Here is a 21,104-nt window from a genome sequence, read left to right on the forward strand (position 1 = left end):
ATCATCTTCCCTGCCACTGAAACAAATGTGCCCCCCTTCCCACATCAAACATTATCCTTCTGCCCCCACCTACATCCCCAACCCTCTTCAGCCAACTTCTAACACCTCACCTCTTCAGGATCTGGAATTTCTTCAATTTCCAAGTCAAGATTTCCCTCTTTCCTCCAGTCCCCTACACCCATTTTGGGAATCTGGCACTCCACTCTTACTGTCCATAAACACTGAATTGCTTAACAGGCACCAGTCCCACATTGTGTCCTGCCATTCCAGCCATCAGGCACCCTTCCTACCTGGCACTCTGCCCATTTGTTGCCCTGATACTCTACCCATCTGGCATCCTACCGACCTGACAAATTTCCCACCTGGGACCCTACTTGGAGAAAGTGAGGACTGTAGATGTTGGAGATCAGAGGTCTGATGAAGAGATTATCCTCGAAACATCGGCTCTCCTGCTCCTCGGATGCTGCCTGACCGGTTGTGCTTTTCCAGCGCCACACTTTTTTTCCCTTACCGTTACCTTACACACTTATCCTTTCACAGGAGACATAAATGTCTCTGTGATGCTGGCCATTTAAATCATAGAATATGGCAACTGACTACTGTGAAAGAAGGGGGCATGGTTTGCTTTCTCCCAGCTATCTCACACTATAACGGTGAGGTTGGAGTTGAGGTTGGCTTCACAACCTGCAGAGTCGTGATCAGAATCTCTTGCCAGAATACAGACCTTTTTCTTCATGTTAAAAGAATGGGAGTGGAGTGGCCATCTGAAATGAGCAAAGTATTGATCAATGATAGAACACACTACTCTGATTCAGAAAGTTATGGGTTTAAGCTCTAAATACCTGGGCTCATAATCCAGACTGAATCTTCATTCTTTTGTTGGAGGTACCATCTTTAGAATGAGACACAATACTAAGATGTTCAGGTTGATATAAAATAACAAAAGCAGGGAATTTCGCCAGATTCCACCTAAATCTTATCCCTCAACCCATGTAATCAATAACACATTATCTGGTAGTTTCTTCATTTTTCAATTCACTTTGGGATATGTCATTCTTAATTGCCCAGTACTAACATCTGTTGAGACAATAATAATGGACAACTGCCTTGAATGCTTCTCTTTTGCTATGTCATTACAAAGTAGTTAAGAATTAATCACATTGTTGTAACATTGGAGTCAAGTCACATTTGGGTCAGTTCGGGTGAAGACTGCAGATTTCCTCTCTGAAGAGAATTGTTGATCCACATTTTGTTTATGAAAATCTAGTTATGACATAATTACTATTATGGCTATTGCATTTTTCTACCAGATGTATTTAACATCATGATTTTAAATGGAAAGGCAGTAGCACAGTGATAATGTTGCTGGACGAGTAATCAGAAACCCTTGGATAATGATCTAGGGACATGGGCTCAAATGCCACCATAACAGATGACTTTTAATTTTAATTTATAAAAGAGAATTAAAAGCTAGCCTAATGTCAACATTATCAATTGTTGTAAAAACCATTCCATTCAGTAATGTTCTTCAGAGAAGAAAATCTGCTGTCCTTCCCTAGTCTGGCCTACATATGACTCCAGATCCACAGCAATATGGTTGACTCCCAAGTACAGTTAGGGATGGGCAATAAAATCTGGTCTAGCCTGTGAATTAGCACAAAAATAAAATTTCCACAGGTCTCACAGTGAAATTCGATAACATGCTCATTGATAATCAGTCTAATGCGAGCCTAGCATGCAACCTTGTCCACAAATATGCTGTTGGAGGAGCTGAGCTCGATGCAAATTGACTGCCACATTTTCTGGAACTACAGAAGTGATTACACTCAAAGTTTATACAGAGTGAAAGGGTTTGTACCTTTATCCTGGGAATAGCAATTGAACATGTTCAAAGGAAGTTAGGTCATGTTGGCATTGGGTTACATGGAACTGGAGCCTGGTCTGCTGGAATCCAAGTAAGATTCCTGTTTTACCACCTTCTGTAAATAACAATATTCAGTAAAGCACATTGCTGTTCCATTACAAGAGTGTAGATCTCTCGTTACACTTGGTGGCAATGATTACCAGACTCACAGGATTGGAGATGGTCATTGGAACCTAAAATGAAGCAAACAATATGAAGACTCCAGCAATTCTAGCTCAGAGATGGGGAAAGTGCCCAAAATGAGGTTCAGCAGTACTTGTGTCTGGCTATAAACCGACATGGGGAGGAATTACGACATGAACCAGGGAATGGGAAGATCTACACAAAAGCTACAGAACATATGGAGAAGACCCATAGCAGAGTACATGGCTAGTGACAGGTAGAAATCAACTGACCAAATAAAGTATTTTAGAAATGAAAATAATGAGAGATAGCAAGAAATAAGTACAAGGAAAATATACCAACATCAGTGAATAAGGTACTAACCAAATCATGGTGAAATTCCATTGACAGGAACCCAACACAGACAATTTGAAAGAGAGTTATAGGTGTAATGAGAAATACCGGTAAGGCTATGGCAGCAGGGGACCACAGCAGTCTGTCACCGTCCTAGCAATAGGGCATGCAGAGGACCAGGATGAACTCTCCCTGGGGGATGTGACAGAGTACAGCAAGAATTTAATTTCCTTGATTATACAGATCCACAGGATGAAATTTGTTGTACAGGTTAAAGTACGTGGCTGAAAATGAGATTACATTGCATACCAGGGAGACATAATTATCCCTTTGTATGTTAGACCATGGTTGAGACCAGGAATGTTTAGATCATCTTCCATTAAATGTTGTGGCTCATGATTTACAGAAAATAAAGCAAGAGGCTAGGTGCATGCTCAATTTTGCTACAATGGAAAAGGAATTGTGGACATCTAACATTTAATTCCTAATTATTATGATACTTTATTAGGCAGAGCTGCTTATAACTTTAGACACTATGCATTTAGCAAGTACCAAAGTTACTACATTCCTAGCATTGCAAAATTGTTTCTCTCATAACAGAAAGTGCAATTGACAGGAAAACAGCCGACTGAAAATGGTAGCTGGCACCCACCAGAATTTAGTCTGCTTCAATACTGCTAACATGGGATGGTATGGTGACTCAGTGGGTAGCACTGCTGTCTCACAGCACCAGGGACCCAGGTTCGATTCCACTCTTGGATGACTATCTGTGCGAAGTTTGTATGTTGTCCTCTTGTCTGTCCGGGTTTCCTCCAGGTATTCACGTTTCCTCTCACAGGCCATAATTCCCAGGGATGTGTGGCTTAGGTGGATTAGTCATGGAATATGCAGGATCACAGGGAAAATGGTTGCGGGATGTGGGTCTAGGTGGGATGCTCTTTGGAGGGTTGGTGTGAACTTGATGAGCTGAATGGCTTGCTCCCACACTGTTGGGATTCCATGAGTAAAATTGTTGTGTACATCATGGTCCAGAGACAAGTCATTGCTAGAAGTTGTCATTCCATTCTATCAACATCATGATCCTTCAGGTAAACAAAACAGAACATACCTTCTAAGAAAACCCAGGAATGCTATTGGACATTATTCTCCAAGGACAAGATACTTGTGGGGAGAGGTTGTGGGTGGGAGGGTAGTTGTGGGGGGGTGGGGTGCAGGCAAAGGTGTTGTAAGAAGAGAAACTGGAAAAGAATTTGGGGAAAGATACAGAGTAAAACAATTCAATCTGGGTCTATAGCATGTGCAAGGCAAGTTATGTCATTGTTATGAGATCAGAAAGAACTGGAGCCTGGATCTGTCGGGCTCCAGATGTAGTGACCTCTGTATTTCCATCCTGTGTACAGTTATATTCATTATAGCCAGTTGCTGTTCACTCTCAAGTGTAAATCTCACATTACCACTGTATTTCATCAGCTATGAAGCACTTTGGGATGCCTTGGGATTATGAGAAGCAATGTATAAATACATGTTTATTCCTTATCAAAGCAGGATTCTACAAAGAATGTAAAGGGTAATTGGAATTGAGTGAAAATTCACATTCTAAGATAGGTACATGTGTACTTGGTGCATCTCTTGTCACCCTTTGTTATCCTGCTGTACAAATGCTGGTTCACGAATATTGGGAATGGTGGTTTATTCAGAGTTCAAATCTTGCTCCTGGCAGCATGACAGTTGACAGTTGGCAGCGACTGAAGTGGAACTTCATAAACTAACTGCTGCCAGATTGTGTGAAAACACTGGATGAAGGCGGAGCAACTGAGAAACACAAGTAAAGACATAATTATTTTGCTTTAAAGCTTTGAGTATACAAGACCTGCAGGCAAAAACACTTGCCTTTTAGTTTAACTGGATAGGTCTGTCCTTAGTTGCCCTTGAGAAGGTGATGGCAAGATGCCTTTTTGAACACAGCTGCCCATATGCTATTGGTTGACCCACAAGGCCCTCATGGTAGGAATATTTAAATTTTGACGGTGTCAGTGAAGAAACTTTGATATATTCCCAAGTCATGATGGTATGTGGCTTGGAAGGGAACTTGCGGTTGGTGGTGTTCCCATTGATCTGCTGCCCTTGGCCTTCTAGATGGAGGTAGTCGTGTGTTTGGAAGGTACTCTCTAAGGAGCATGGGTGAATTTCTGCAGTGAATCTTATATATAGTACACACTGCGGCTACTGAGCATTGGTAGTGAAGGAAGCAAATGTTTGTGGGACGTGTTGCCAATCAAGTAAACTGCTTTGTCCTGGATCATGTCAAGCTTATTGAATGCTGTTAGAGCTAGGTTCATCCAGGCAAATAGAAAATATTCCATCACAATCCTGACTAGTGTCTTGTAGATAGTGGACTAGTGTCTTGTAGATAGGCTTTGAGGAGTTGGGAATTGAGTTATTCACAGCAGGATTCCAAAACTCTAATCTGCTCTTGAAGGTACCATATTTATATGGTTAGTCCAGTTCAGTTTCTGGTTAATGGTGGCCTCCAGGATGTTGATAATTGGGGATTCAGTAATGGTAACAGCATTGACTGAAGAAGAGCAATGATTGGATTGTTTCTTATTGGAAATGGAATTTGTGTGATGCAAATGTTTCTTGGCATTTGCCAGCCCAAATCTGGATATTGTCCAGGTCTTGTTGCATCTGAACATGGATGGTTTCAGTATCTGAGGAGTTATGAATGGTGTTGAACATTGTGCACTTATCGGTGAACATCCACACTTCTAATCTTATGATGGAGGGTAGGTCATTGATGAAGTAGCTGAAGATGGTTGGCCCTAGGACACTACCCTGAAGAACACCTACAGAGATGTCCTAAAGCCAAGATATCTGACCTCCAGCACCAGCTTTCTATGTGTGAGGTATGACTTCAACCAGAGGAGAGTTTGTCCCCTTGATTCCCAGTTTGCTGAGGTCTCACTGATGCCACACTCAGTCAAATATGGCCTTGATATCAATGGCTGTGTACTTTATAATGGTAGCTAAGTAAATATGACAATGGCTACTGAATCACTCTTCTCTGAATCAGAAGAACAGAAGTTCAAATTCTAATCCAGAAGATAAGTGCGTAATCTGGATTGATCACTGTGGAGTATTACACTGTCAAAGATTAGTTGAAATGTTTAACCAAAGCTGTAACTGCCTGTTCCAGCAGAACAGCAATTCAGCTTGTCTCATCAGTGATTGTTTTCAGTAAAGCACCACCATCAAAGATGAATATCATTTGCATTTTGTCAATTCTGGTTGGGTATAAATTGACTATCATGCTCGTCAAGTTATTGCAGAACAAATGTTATCTGGGAAGCACTTTCAGCTGTTCCTGGATAGTGCAGCAAGGTGCTATCAAAGCAGACATTATTTCACTTTTCTATAAATACCGATGGATAGAAATCGCATCATATTAATAATTGTCTTGAGAAATTGATAAATTGTAATTTCTGTAGTAACACATTTTTAATATTTCAATTAAAGCAGAATTTGGTGACTAAAATGCATTATTACATCTTGTAAATGATTTATCTCTCACTGAATATCTCAAGAGAGTTGACTAAAAACATGATTTCACAGACATGAACCATACATTTATGCTACCTTCGAAATCAAATTTGCTTGTTATTTTTCAAGTGTAAGAAGCAGTCATGGAACATTCCATTTGTCATTAAATAGCCACTTAAAATGCAATCTCACCTTTTTTCAAAGATATCAAAAGTTTCTATTGTGCATTACCCGGTTAAAATGCTGTATGTGGCATTATAATTACAATGATTAGATTAGATCAATATTGCCTTGTATTACTGCCAAAGATTGTTGTTACTGTAGGTGCCAGAGTCTGGAGCTGTTAATTCAGCCCATTTTGAGCTGAGAAAACTACCAACAGGTGTAACAGTCAGCAGACATCTTTAGACCATTACAGCAGAGATCATTGACTCTGCTGATGCCTTCAGATCTCCCTTTCTGCCTTTGACAAGTGTCAATATGCAATCTTGCATTTCCTGAAGAGTAAATTGTTCTGATTCCCCTAAAGGTTGAATTATGCAGTCCTCAACTTATTCTGCTGTTCTGTGAAGATGATGGAAATGCCTGAATGGAGGTTAGCTTTGATTCCTATCCTGTGCCTACCCCGTCTTCTTTTATATTTAGTGCCTACTTCAGTTTCAATGTAATATATTTTTGGCTGAGGCGAACAAAGTGTTAGAAGTGCAATTTTAAAAGCATGGATATGCATCAAACTTTGGGGTTGGGTGGCATGAGATAGGAATTATTATTATAGAAGAATTGTGTGTAGATACGTGTAAGGGAATGCAGGTGTGTATGGTTGAGTGTAGAGGGATGGTATACCTGTATATGTGAGCAGGTCTTCATACCTCAGAGGAAATCAGTGTTATCATAAAAGTGTAGGAATAACAGAAAAGAGGTTAGTTTATCTTGGGAACAGAATTCTTAAGGCACTGTACCTTCACTGCATCATATGTTTCACTATAGATAACTCAGAAATCTGATTAGTTTGAAGACTCCCCTTAAGGAACCCAAAAGTTCAGTGAACCCCTGTTAATGTTTGGCCGTCAGGACAACTTCTTCAGGCTGAAGCACAGTTGGAGAAATATGAAGTATATTATACTTCAAAAATGTTTGATGATATTTATAACAAAACTGACTGTGGTTCCCCATCAGTAACCTCGCATATTCTAAAATGTAAATCAATAAAAGTTCATAAAACAAAATGCTTCAGTGAATTACAGGCAGAGATCCATTGGTGTTACCCAAAGAGCTGTGATTCTCAACTGTGGATGGGCTTAAGTGACTTGTAGTTCTCAGTTTGACTAATGTGTTGCATGGTCCTATTTTTCTTATGGTCGCTCAACAAAACATGATGACAAATGAAACTTGTAGTGACCTGAGCTATGCTGCCTTATCAAAAATACAGCAAAATTAGAGTCTTGCATTTTTAAATATATCAGACAACACATTAATTGAATCTATGCCTGAGGAGGAAAGAGGTTCAAAAAATTACATTTCCATGCAAATTACTATGATTAACATTTGTCCTTGTCTAGTTGTGAAACAAGCAAGTGTGCATTACTAACTTATAATCTCCACTGAATCACATCATTTCTAATTTTCTAAAACCTGTTTCAGCCCCTTGTCAAAGTTATTAAGAGTGATATTAATGTTGTAACTTGTTTAATATCACTGTTGTTGGAGTAAGGTGATCCACTGGCTTAGTACTTTGAGCTGACAATATTCAGACTCTTCAAAGTTACTGGTGCAGCACTATTCCACAGAATGACTTTGGAAAGTCGGCCTTTATTTTATTAACTGCATTAAGTGACCTTTTGGCAATATTCCTTAGTGATTAATTGGGCTAGTTAGACAAAGAACAAGTATTCACGGTGCAGGGCAACACTGAGATAAAGATGATGAGGGAAATTGAGACCAAATGACTAAGCTACAACAATCTGTAAATTTAAAAGCTTCCACTTAGAAGATAGCGATAAGATGGGCTTCTTCATGCACACTGTTTAAGGGCTACAAGGGCTACAGTAAAACTGGCATCTGTGCCATTCATACAGTCTTGCAGCACAACCTGTGTCAAACAGTATTCTGGTAGATGCTTTAGTATAGGCATGATGAGTTATTGCTGGAAGTTTGCAGATTAAGACAGCAGTCCATGGGAATGCTGATTTGGTGCTGTTCAAACTGCCACTTTCGATCTCATTACTCCAACTAATTCCCTTTCCTCTGCGCACACAACTGAACATGCATTCAGCACTACCACACCAACCCTCCCTCCCACCACATCTCTACCTCCACAAATTACATGTTAATGGGTTGATGTGTTGCCATAGGTTTCATTTGAATTTGTAAAAGTGTTTGCTAGTTACCAGGGTTGTTTAAAGTTGCAAAAATCAAAAGGATTTGATGCCACTCAAGATGAAGACCTTGTTTGTGAGGTAAAGGATTTATGGTTAAGCTGGTTATTTGCAGTAATTGGTACTTCGTTAACCGAACGCCCATGTTTAGCAGTGTGAGAGAAAAAATACAGCAGACAGCAAACAAATAAACTCACAGAATGAGGAGGGTCAGAGTGAAAGAGGTTCTCACCAAGACCTCTTGTCACTTTTTGATATTGTATGAAGCATTTAATTGACTTCCACCTAAGTCAGAAATAGTGCTTGTGTTTTGTCTGTTCGTTATGAAGGACAAGCTCAAAGAATAATAGAGCACCTGCAATTTATCAGCATTATAAGGGTGCTGATGCCGATAACTTTGAAATTGAAGGCTTTGAAATTGACTGTGCCCTTGAAGTTCTGTGCATCAAGATCCTTCCAGGCTGAGGAGGTGACATCAATGATGCCTTCCAGTTGGCTGTCTCCAATGCGTCAAAGATGTGACAGGCCAACTGGCATAGCCACAGGATATCTCTGCAAGAGTCCTTGGCCTGACCAACTTCACCTGGTTTTTCAATGACCTTCTGTCCATCATAAGGTCAAAAGTAGGGATGATTGTTGATAATTGCACAATGTTCAACAGCATTCATCAGTCCTCAGATACTGAAGCAATCCATTATCAAATGGATCTGAAGCTGGTTAGCATTCATGTTTGGACTAATAACTGCCAAATAAATTTCCTGCTGCAGGAGTGCCAGACTATGGCCATCTCCAATGAGAGAATCTGATCATTGTGCTTTGATGCTCCTTGGCATTAAAATCTCTCAATGCTCTGCTAGAACATTCTTGTAGTCACCATTGACCACATGCTGAACTGCCATATAAATGCTAATGCCACTAGAGCAGGTCAGAGGTTAGGAATCATACAGAGAGCAACTAACCTCCTGACTTTCCATTACCTATCCACCATCTGCATGGTACAAATCAGGAATAGGATAGAATGTTCTCCACTCAATTAGGTTGGTGCAATTTCATCATCACTCAAGAAGCTCAAGAATCTAGGACAAAGAAGCCTACTGGCTTGGCATTTCACCTTCTCTCCACATCAATGTGATATCAATGTGTACCATCGTCACAAGGTACTGCAGTTATGCACGGAGACATCTTTCTCAGCACCCTCCAAACCTATGATCCCTCCTACTAGGAAGGACAAGGGCAGCAGACTCATGGAAGCACCATTACCTGGAAGTTTTACTCCAAGTCACACACTATCCTGAATTGGAATTACATCTTCACTCATTCATTCACTGCTGTTGATTCAACATTCTGGAACGTTCTTTCCAAGAGAAACCACAAGTGTCCTTGCAACACGAGTCTGCCACTCACCATCATTTTCTCCAGGAAATCAGGATGGGCAACAAATACTGGCTGAACTATCTATGTAACACCCCATGAATGAAAGCTGTCTTTATGACGAGGGGAACTTATGTGAATGCTCTGACCAGTTGGAAGCTGGCAGATCAGACATATGGCTTTTCCAGGATAGCAGAATACACCATATGTCTCATTGAGTGTGTGCACATAAGTGGCAAGTGCCACATCTAAGTAATAAGATGTACTGTAACCATAAATGAGAGAAACGTCACTGAATGCACAATTTGTGAGCATCCACATTTAGCGCATCTTGTAGGCAAATAACCTTTAACTTCATTGTATCAAATGAAGTTACATAATACATATATGTCTAAACTTTAGATGTTTGGATGTTTACTTGGGCACAAATAAAAAGCCACTGATGAAAACAACTGGACTGTAGACGGACAGTGTATACTGTAATGTTTCATTCACTGAATAAATTGATCCCAAGTAAACACTGGCCCTGGTTTTCTCCTCCATCCATCTATCATTATTCCACCAAGATATTTTTATTTTACACTGATACAGCACCACTCCCTCAGTACTATATTGAAGACCGAAGTGTCTAACCTATATTTTCTGCTCAAGTCGTTGGAAGGAGACGTGCGCACACCATCTTCTCATTCACACATTACAGTACTACTGATAACACATGGCTAATTCTGCAATATTGAGAAAAAGTCCTGAACTGAGGATTTAAGATTGAAAATGAATATGTGTTTAAGGATTCTAAGCACCCATTCATACTAGAGGCATCATAAGAAAATAAACAGTTCCAGGAAATATTACATTGCAGGTAATGAATGGAGGATGAACAAGAAAGCTGCAAAAGAGAGAGAGAGAGCGTGTGTGTGTGTGTGTGTGGTTGCAACACAATCTTGAACAGAATTTTTCCTTTGGAGAGTTTAGGGTAATTTTTTCCAATGCTCTTTATAACGAATTGTTGAAATTTCGGCTAAGATATTATAGTTGCTATATTTCTAACATTGTGCTCAATTTATTTTGTGCTGGATTAATTTGTCCTTGGGTCACAGAAACTTACAGGCACTTACATTGTCACAACATATTTTCACCCAAAAATGAATTAAAAGATATAATTAACAATTTTGTCTGCTTGGGTAAATGATATTCTTGTTATCAGTCTCATTACTGAGTTGGCCATCAGTAGAAACATAATTTATGCATAATTCTTTACATGAATGGGGTGCCATGGTAACTCAGGTAGTCAAAGTAAGTCAGGAATCAGTTTGATCAAAAGAATATAATTGTTGTGAAATGCTCAGGGTATTGAAACAGCAAAAGAGTCAATGGAAAGAATTGCTTCACCGCTGGAATTTAATTTACCTGAAAGTAATGAAATCTGAGAGACTCCACAAATTTGAAGTGCTGATTAATAAGTAGCTTAATTATTTTTTGGTTTGTAATAAAACTTGACTTCCAACTTCCTTCTTGAAGGACATACAGGTGTATGCCTAGTTCAGAGAGCTTAATGGTTTTGATAAAATATCATTGGCCTTTGACATAAACCCTTCCTTTCCCCTGTACAAATGCTGCCTGAAATACTGATGTTTTTCTTGTTTCTGTGCTTATATTTTACATTAAAATCATCAATAATGTTTTGGAAGGTTTATATTAATTTAATAAATTTCCACAGAGTTCAGTGGTCTCCTGTCCTTCTAGTTATATATTCATGGTCTTAACTTGGGTGCACAAGATACAATGTCAATATTTGTATTGGACACAAAAGTTAGAAATATGTTGACAAACAAGTAGCAGATGACAACATTTAAGCCAGTGAAGTGCTTCATTTTGGTAGGAGCAATAAGGAGATACAATAGAGTATTTTTCCAAAGGAACTGCAACTTCAGAGAAACCGGGAAGTATAATAATTAATTATGACAGGCAGAGCAGGATGAAAAACCTGTTGATAAATTATGGGATTTAATGTGGGATCCTGGATCTTCCAAATTGAATGCAAGAATTTGATTTTATTTGATTTATTAGTGTCACACTTACCAAGGTACATTTTAGAATGGGTTGCAGGTTTCGATTCATTAATATGTAAATCCCAGAACTTCTTTCAAGTCACATTCCTGAGATAACTGAAGGTTTTATAAAAAGAAGGTGACATCTCAGCTCAGAAGATTCATTATAGGCGTGGTTCTATATCCAAAGTAGGAATTTATAAATGTCACATGCAATTCTGAATTGAATTTGCAATACATTCAATTTTGTTCAAAAAGCACACTATCTACAGGCAGTCAATTCTGTGTCTTATGATCCTACTCCACTACCTACCTGACAAATGAGCAGCGCTCTGAAAGCCTGTTCTTCCAAATAAACCTGCTGGACTATACATGCGTGTTGTATGATTTTTAATTTTAATTATCACCCTTTTCCATCCACATTTATCGTATTCAATATAAGCTCAAGAGAACATTAGAAATAGGGAAGGTATTGGTTCAAAAGCCCCTCTAAGCTGCTGCACCATTTCTTTTAAAAGAGTTGATCAGATTTTGGCATGTATTTCAATCGTAGTCTGAAATACATAACCCTTGACTCCACTATAGATCAAAATCAGCCTGTAATATATTCAATGAGTCAAGGCTGTGTGTTGTTTTGGATAGAAAATTCCAATATCGATGGAATTTTGATTTCCAATTTTTAATTCCAATCACAACTTTGGGAGAGGAATTTCCTACTACTCTCCATGTAAATGGAGGGCCTCTTTATTTTGTAGCTGTGCCGCTTCCTCCTGGATTTCTCCTCCTGGGGAAATATCCTCCAAGTGTTTACCCTATAAAATCCCTCAGAATCTCATGTTTCACCAAGATTACCTTACATTCTTCTCAACAACAATAGGCCAAACCTGTCAACTTTTTCTTATAAGCCCAACTCCTTCATCACTGGAATCAACCAAGTGAATCTTCTCAGAATTTTCTCAAGTGGGTGTATATCTCTCATTAAATAAAGAGACATAACCGAATGGTCTCATCAACACCCTAATACTGTCACAAGAGTTAGCTACCTCTCTACTTTATTCCTTTTAAATTGAATGCCATCATTAATTGTATGAGGACCTACAGATTTCTCTGTATTTCAGCATGGTCTCTCGCTTTAAATAATATTTTGTTATTCTATTAAGTCTGCCAAAGTAAATATCCTCAATATATGCCATCTGTGAAATCTCATGCTAGTCACTTAACCTGTTTATCTGTGTGCAGATTGTTACCCTCTGCTGGCTTTGTTGTCCTTTTTATACCTACTGTCTATTCTGACTGATGGTCTACTGAAACATTAAGATAGTTCCTAACCTGGAAAAATGAACAAAAGATTCATTTGATACAATGCCTCTATGAATCCTACCCTTCCTTGAACACTTCTTTAATATGTTTCAATAATAACATTTTATTATTATGTTGATAAAGATTTCTGAAATTTGATTTTTATGTTCACAATTTTTTTTATCTCTTTGCCCTCCTTTCTTCCTCTTTCTGTTTCCCTTGAATCTTTCTGTGCCCTGCCTGGTTTTCAATATTTGACACTCTTGATTTTCTGTTCAAAGCTCTTTTGAAACCATAGAAAGCTTATTTTTATACATTGGTTCAACTGATCTTGGCTGTAATGTTGAATGTAGAAAAGGATCTCTTATTAATGGCGCCTTCTTCCTTAACTTAAATTGCTGACTTATGGTAACATTGGTGGGATTTCTCTTCTGCTTGATCCAAGAGATTGATTGTCATCTATGAGTTTAGATCAGAGTGGTGCTGGAAAAACACAGCAAGTCAGGCAGCATCCATGGAGCAGGAAAATCAGGCATCTATGAGTGCTGACAGTGATTGCTGAGTGTCAGAGGCCAGATATTCTCCTTTCCTACTCTCCATGAAAGCGTGCTGCTCAACATAGGCAACTAGATTTGAATATGGAGCAAGATTGATGGGTGTTTTCTCTCTGCTACAACCCAGGGGGAGTCACTTCAATTTATTGAGAAAAGTGTTCACAGTCTTGAAGCAAAATACTACAAGTGGAGGTGTTCTGAAGAATTCATATTAAACTCAAAACATTGCTCTCTGCACGGATGCTGCCAGATTTGTTGAGTTTCGCCAGCACTTTCTTTGTTTGTAACGCACTATTGAGTCGAAATAAAACCGAACATTTGGCCGCCTGTTGGTTTGTTCAGCATCAAACAGAATTATACATTTATCAGTCGAAACAAAGAGGACCTTTTTGATATGGTTTCATTTTTCGTGACAAGAAGAAATAGCTTTCATTTCACTGAACAGAATATTCTGAAAGAAATTAAAATTGTTCATTAGTTTCTTCAGTTAAAAATTATAACAAAATCGGTAAAATCAATATAAAGCAGAGAATTACTGAGTGTCTTGAGAAACACTGGCAATGTCTCTCTCTCTCTCTCTCTCTGGGCCAAACGTTTCAAGTTCCAAACTACACTTGGATCCTGAGAGCGTGTTTAGACAAAATGATTGGTTTTCTTTTAAAGCAAATTGTTAATCATCTCCATTTTTATATCATAATAAAACAGTGGTGCAGACCAATTTATACAATTTATGGAAATATTTATTTTTATTTAACAAGCTGAACTTAAAAAGAAAAGAGTTGAAATCCAAAATAAAACTTGCAATTGCTGGACATGCATCTGTTCATATTTAAATTTGCATTACGATTTAACACTTGACCAATTGAAGCTTTAACCCGTTTAAAATATGGGTCCCTTGTGGTCGCTTGTGGTTTTAACTCGAAGACATCAACCTGTCGATGTCAACCTACGCAAAAGTGCTTGCAGCTTTGGAGCAAAATTAATTCATGTCATACGTCAGTGAGAGATTTTAATGTTCTTCATAATCATAAGGCCTGGGTACAGAGTATTTCAGGCGTATTGTAATCTATAATGGAAATTGCATTAGCAATGAGAGAATCATTTGTATTGATCAAATAAATAGAGGTAATTTCTACACAATAATTTATAATTAATTTTTCAGCCAGTTAAACCTTTTAGTGCACATTGCTTAACGATGAATCCTTTTCAGCTCAATTGGCAGCATCAGTAAAAATGGCGAATTTGCATACATCTTTCAACTTTGAAGACTCAGTGATTTGATGAAAAATCATTGAGGAAGCTCATTAAATCAAAGATAGAAGGACAAGTGTTTCTTTTTTTTTTCTTTTGTTTGTTGCTTATTGAGGCAAAGGTATGTCAGTGGTAAAACCACCTTCACTGGTAATGAAATCTTCTGCTATCCACACAAGATGCTTTGAAGGCATAATAGAAGTGTAAAGCCCCCTTTACACTGTCCCAAGGCTAAAACTCCAAAAGTCAAAGGACAGTAACCACTCAGTGTACCAATGCTAAACACTCATATTGGGTTTTCTTCTTATTTTATGCCACACATTTTGGACAGTTTGTTATTGTGAATCCATGGCAACTACAAACTGGGTTTTGTTTCCCTAAATTTCATGACAACAACATAGATGAATAAAAATTGCAAGACCCAAAAATGACATGACTGTTAATATCTGAGTTATGGACAAGGCCATGGAACCAAAAGATTCCAGGTTCCAGATCTGGTCTTTCAAACTATTGTGTGATGCCAAAGAGATCATAGGATCCCTCAGACCATCCAAAAAGCACCGCACTGCATCCCTATAACCCTGCATTTCCCATGGATTATCCAAGTAGCCTGCATATCCCTGGACACTATGTGCAACTCACCCAACCTGCACATCTTTGGATTGTGAGAAGAAGCAAGAGCACCTGAAGGAAACCCACACAGAAGGGAGGGAAGGTCTGTGTGGATTTTGCACAATCACCTGGTAGAATTAAACCTGCAACCCTGGTGCTACAAGGGAGCAGTGCTAACCACTGCTGCCATGCTTCTGGATTTGGGAAGTCAGAAGTCAGCTAAACCAGTTCTGCACTGGTTTTGGGATATTCAGAATGCATGAAGAGAGAATTGCTGTCTTGTCTGAGGTGGACTGTATGGGTGGGACAGAATGAATTGCAGTCAGGAAAGTGTGCATATATTATCCTATTCCAAGATCTTTGGTCAGAAGTCAGCTTGAATGACATATTTATTCAAGTGGGGAGCACGCCAGAGTAAGCCACAGCCTGACATAGGGAGCTGCTATTAGGAATGTGTATGATCCTTGTTCACAATATAAGAAAGGAGATTGGTCTGATGTGGGGGAGGTACAAGGCAAAAGGGAGTTCTGGATAGGTTGGAGTCAGGTAAGATTTAATAGTTGTACGTGATTACAACACACCTGTTTTAGGTATTAAAATTCACTCAAAAATTTTGAATCAATGATCTTTCACTTAAAGTTTACTCCCAGGAATGATAAATCTGTCACTATTTCCATTGACCTAGTGAATGTTTCCAGCATTTTCAGCTTTCATTTTGAATTTCAGAATAAAGGGGTGACAATTTAATAGTGAGTTGAGGAGGAATTTCTTCTCTCAGAATTTGTGAGTCTTTGGATTCCCTTCCCACAGACAGCTGTGGGGCAGAGTCCTTGCATATATTTAAGGCTGAGAGAGATTCTTGATCGGTAGGGGAATCTAGGGTTACGGAGAAAAGGCAGGAAAGTGGACTTGAGGAATGTCAGATCAGTCATGATCCTATTGAATAGTGGAACAGACTCAAGGGGCCAAATGATCTACTCCTGTTCCTGTTTCTTATGGTCTTATAATCTTTTGTTATTTAATGGCGTGTATGGTTTATGAGTATGTATGTATTTTAGACATAAAGTAGATAAGATTTATATTTCTGTTGATGTGGACGAGGTTAGGATGTCTGTGTTTACTACACATTGCTAGTTACTCAGAGAAGATGGTAATAGTAGGCCTTCTTCTTTGAAGCATTGAAGAATAAAATAGAACAGCAGTAGAATAGAACAGAGTAGAAATTTATTGTCACATGTACTTTAACATGAAAATTACAATGAAATGTTTTATAAGTCACCCCACCATGGTGCCTAAATCAATGACAGAATTTATTTTAAGAAATTAAAAGTTAATTTTGAATGAAAAGAAAAATACAGATGCCACTAGACTTGTTGATTTTCTCAGCACATTCTGCAGTCTTTAGATTGTTGGATGCTAGTCATGCAAGAGTGTTGGCTCTGATATTTCAGCTTCTTGACCCTGCAACAATGAAAGTGCAGTGATAGTATCCAGCAGAGAGATAACTTGGGAATTGTTGGTACTTTGTCCATTTTGATGATGAAGGATGCAGGAGATCTTAATCCAGCCAAAGTAACCTTGGCGAACTGCTGCAGTACGCTCTGAGGATTATACTTGCTTAGCCACTGTAGAGCCATTGTTGACATTTGATCAAAGAAAGTCAGTCAGTTGCAAAGCACTTTATACAACCTTAAACTATTGTGGTTTTAAATCCAGTCTCAAATCTAAATCAGGGTTGTTCAATTACATTAGGGGCCAGGTTTCCTTTCTTTTCCCTCACTCAAGAGACTGGCAAGCAAATTTCAGAATAGGAAGTTCCAGTACATCATTGAAATCAATTTTAAAAGTATACAGAAACAATGTATTGATGATTTAATGAAAATGTCATAATTGGATAATTAATAAGAAAGATCAATGAAAACTGCCAACGAGCAGAGCTGACTACTAAAAACATTCTTTGACTTTTCCCATTAGAAGTAGAATTAGGGAGAGAAAGATAGGAACAAAGACAGAGAATGTTGGAGAAACTCCAAAGCTATGGAGAGAGAAGCAAGGTTAATGTTTTGACTCCTCCTATGAAATCTTCTGCAGTGTTTTGCCTTTACTCAAGAGAAAAACAGTGCTCCAAGTTCTGATCATCAGGGATGTGGGTGGTGAGCAGTGTCGAGCTAAGGCTTCCATGTAATTAACATGCAATATTGTATAGTTCATATTCAGCAGAATTCTTATGAATTTGGGGATTGAAAGAGGGGATACCTTTCATCCTGGGATCTCTTTTCCTTCCCTCAGCCTGATTTAAAGACAGGTTCTTGGGGAGAGAAACAGAAGGATTCGTCAAGATTATGTGGATGTTTAGCTCACTCTTTGTCTCACAAATTCCTACCCTTCCTCACAGACTCCGTCTCAGGTTACCCCCTTCAAATGCAGCCCCTCACTAAATCACTCACATTCACACGACCTCACTTCCTTTTGGCCTGTTAGGTTTGAACCTTTCTTCAACTTCCATCTTCGTGATTCTGTAGGTTCTGGAATTGTCTCTGAAGTTTGGAAATACCATGTACTAATTAAGAAAGGAGGGAAAAGTAAAAAATTTAACTATAGATTTGTTAGCCTGAAATCAGTTATCGGAAAAATCTGCTCGTATGGATGTGACAACTGGACACTGAAAACATATTGGACAGTGTTAAGGTGGATTTATAAAAGAACAATCATGTTTGGCAGGCTATTAGATAAGACATACTAGATAAGGGGTAACTGGTGTATGTGGATTTTCAGAAAACTTCAGATGGAAGTCCTGCACAGGAGACTGGTAAACAAAATTAGAGCACATGGATTTGGGATAATATACTGATATGGATTGAGGTTTGGTTAATGGCAGGAACAAACAGTCATTCTAAGGTTGTTCAGTTGTGAAGAGAGAGATATATAATAAATCCATTTTTGTATTCATTTGTGCTAATTAATTTAGGTGATGGAACATTTAATTATAAGATGATTTACTTTTGGTCACATCTGATTCTGTCTAGTAATAAGGACAGGAACTTCAACAGTGCTAGGTCACTCAGTTCAAGGGTCAGTCATCAGCAATTAGCTGTATCAGTGATAAAGTTAGAGAGGTGACTCAATGTTTGCCAAAATAGTTACATTTATTTGGAATCATTGATGGCCCATAGCATTTGCTTGTGTTCAGCGAGGCCAGAGAGCAGAAATTGTGCAAGTGATTAGATGCTGATGTGCAGCCTTGTGAAGCTTAGCAGGAAGCAATATTTGGAGAAGAGATGGAGTAGTTGGAAAGTGAACAGTTTTTGGCAGCAGCTGAGAAGCTGAAACCAAATGTTTAGCCTGTCTGTAATTGTGCAACGCAGTCTCGGAAGTAGGTCAGTTGGAAAAGAGAATCAAGGATGCAGAGTTTTGGAGCTCAGAGAAATTTGGAAGTAGTACCAACTGGATAAATCTAGATATTTAGCGAAAGGCAGAAGTTGTGTCATTAATTAGCAGCCTCAGAAATCCTGGGAATGCAGTCTTATGAAAAGTGATTGAACTACTGGGAGGCTGGCAGTCTTTCAGGCAAATTGACTTAGAGAGTGAGCAAATTCAGAGGCTAGATGTTTGACAATACCTGGGGTCTTTAACTTTGTCTACATTAAAGAGAATAAGTTACTAGCTCCTAACCAGGTTGTTACACAAATTAGGTCGTCTCATCTGGGAATATAACAGGTCCTGCTGCAAGGATCTGCTTTAGTTTTGTCTACCTGTTCACAATCTATGTCAGAGATTTGAGTATGAGAAACAAAAATGTAATATTTCCACTTCTGCTGATGATACAAGACTGGGGGTTCTGTTGGAAGAAGTAAAAAAAAGCTTTAAAGGGATTTATACAGGATAAGTGAATGAGCAAAAACCTGAATGATAAAAGGAAATTCTTGGATTTGATCTGTACTTCTTTCGTAAATAGGACCTATTTGATTAATCTTCCATGATATTAGTTAAAGGCCTGGACATATTATATGTGCAACTGGTTGATGATTAAGTTTACACATGAAGGGTAATCCTGTGCCAGCCAGTACTGATGGAGGTAGACACACAGGAGGCTGAAAGAACACAGCAAGCCAGGCAGCATCATTTCGGTTCTGGGGGTGGGTGTATGAGGATCTGCAGATAAAGGGGGTGGGGTGGGGGGGACAGGATGGTGAGGTGGGGACAGGTGAGTACAGGTAGATGGTATGACCCCGTTGATGATGGGAGGGATGAATCTGGTAGGTGGCTGAGAAGAATGGAAGGAAGGGGGAGGGGCTGGGAAGGGAGTCGGGGATGGGAAGGGAGGTTATTTGAAATTGGAGAACTCAATTTCAGGGATGGAGTTGTACTCCAGGAGGAATTTGTATCTTCTGGATAAGAGAGAAGAGATTCACGGAGAGAAAAAAAATGATTGCCTTGTGGAGACTGGAATTTTCAGACATCAAGATGGTTTCAGAGCTTTCATGTCGATGGTTGTTGAGCTCCCAAAATTTGTGCCAAAATTTGAAATGCACAAATATTTGTTAATATCATAAATTGAATATAATTTGTTTCATGTAAATTAGCTACTTAACCAATGCAGGTGAAGTGAGTTCAAAAACTAGTGAAAGTTAAGATATAAAATTGCTGGCATCATACAACATAACATATCGCACATCAATGAAAAGTTCTGAATGAAATTAAGAAGCAGTGCTGCTCGATCTATGCCCTTGTAATTTGATCAATTATTTATTGCTGAAAGAAAGCCAAGACTATTATGACAGTGTCTATGACCTGAATCACTGAGTAAGACATAAATTGTATCTTGGAATGGATCAAAAATGCTACAGAAGAACATGGCTATAATTGCATATCTTCATAAAGGACAAGAATTGAAGTGTACATATATTTCAATAGAATTGAGATGACATGATATCCCCTCTGAAGTATCTTCATTACCTGAGAAACTCATGTGGAACATTTTATGGTCATGTCTCTGAGCTCTGCAGTGAAATCTGGATCATCACATGTAGAGTAGAAGACGCATCAATTTAACTACATTTGCTGTCCCTTCTGCAGCAACCCTTTCTCCCCACAGCATGCTGGAGGATTGCTGATAGAATGTGGAAAAATGTGTATATTAGTGTGCAGTATGTACTTTTTAAGAAAGGTGGGAGAGAGAAAGCAGGAAATTATAGACCAGTTAGTCTGACTTCAGTGGTGGGAAAGATGCTGGAGTATATTATAAAGGATGAAATTACGACACATCTGGATAGCAATAACAGGATAGGTCAGAGTCAGCATGGATTTATGAAGGGGAAATCATGCTTGACTAATCTTCTGGAATTTTTTGAGGATGTAACTCTGAAGATGGACAAGGGAGATCCAGTGGATGTAGTGTACCTGGACTTTCAGAAAGCTTTTGAGGTTAGTGAGCAAAATTAGGGCGCATGGTATTGGGGGGCAAAGTACTAACTTGGATTGAAAGTTGGTTGGCTGACAGGAAACAAAGAGTAGTGATAAACGGCTCCATTTCTGAATGGCAGACAGTGACCAGTGGGGTACCGCAGGGATCAGGACTGAGATGGCAGCTTTTTACAATATATGTTAATAATATAGAAGATGGTATTAGTAATAACATTAACAAATTTGCTGATGATACTAAGCTGGGTGGCAG

At 38.8% G+C, this 21,104-nt stretch overlaps 1 protein-coding gene across 1 annotated transcript in view; it reads left to right on the forward strand.

The window, feature by feature from the left end:
• The window catches only part of LOC122564758 (astrotactin-2-like), a 1,559,828-nt gene that overhangs the window by 472,540 nt on the left and 1,066,184 nt on the right, over positions 1-21,104 (forward strand). The window contains exon 5 of the mRNA XM_043719930.1: positions 3,308-3,326. Coding sequence (XP_043575865.1) covers positions 3,308-3,326 — 19 coding nt within the window. The remainder of the gene's footprint in view (positions 1-3,307; positions 3,327-21,104) is intronic.

This window comes from Chiloscyllium plagiosum, chromosome 30 (genome assembly GCF_004010195.1).
Source record: "Chiloscyllium plagiosum isolate BGI_BamShark_2017 chromosome 30, ASM401019v2, whole genome shotgun sequence".
In the NCBI taxonomy this organism is placed as follows: Eukaryota; Metazoa; Chordata; class Chondrichthyes; order Orectolobiformes; family Hemiscylliidae; genus Chiloscyllium; species Chiloscyllium plagiosum.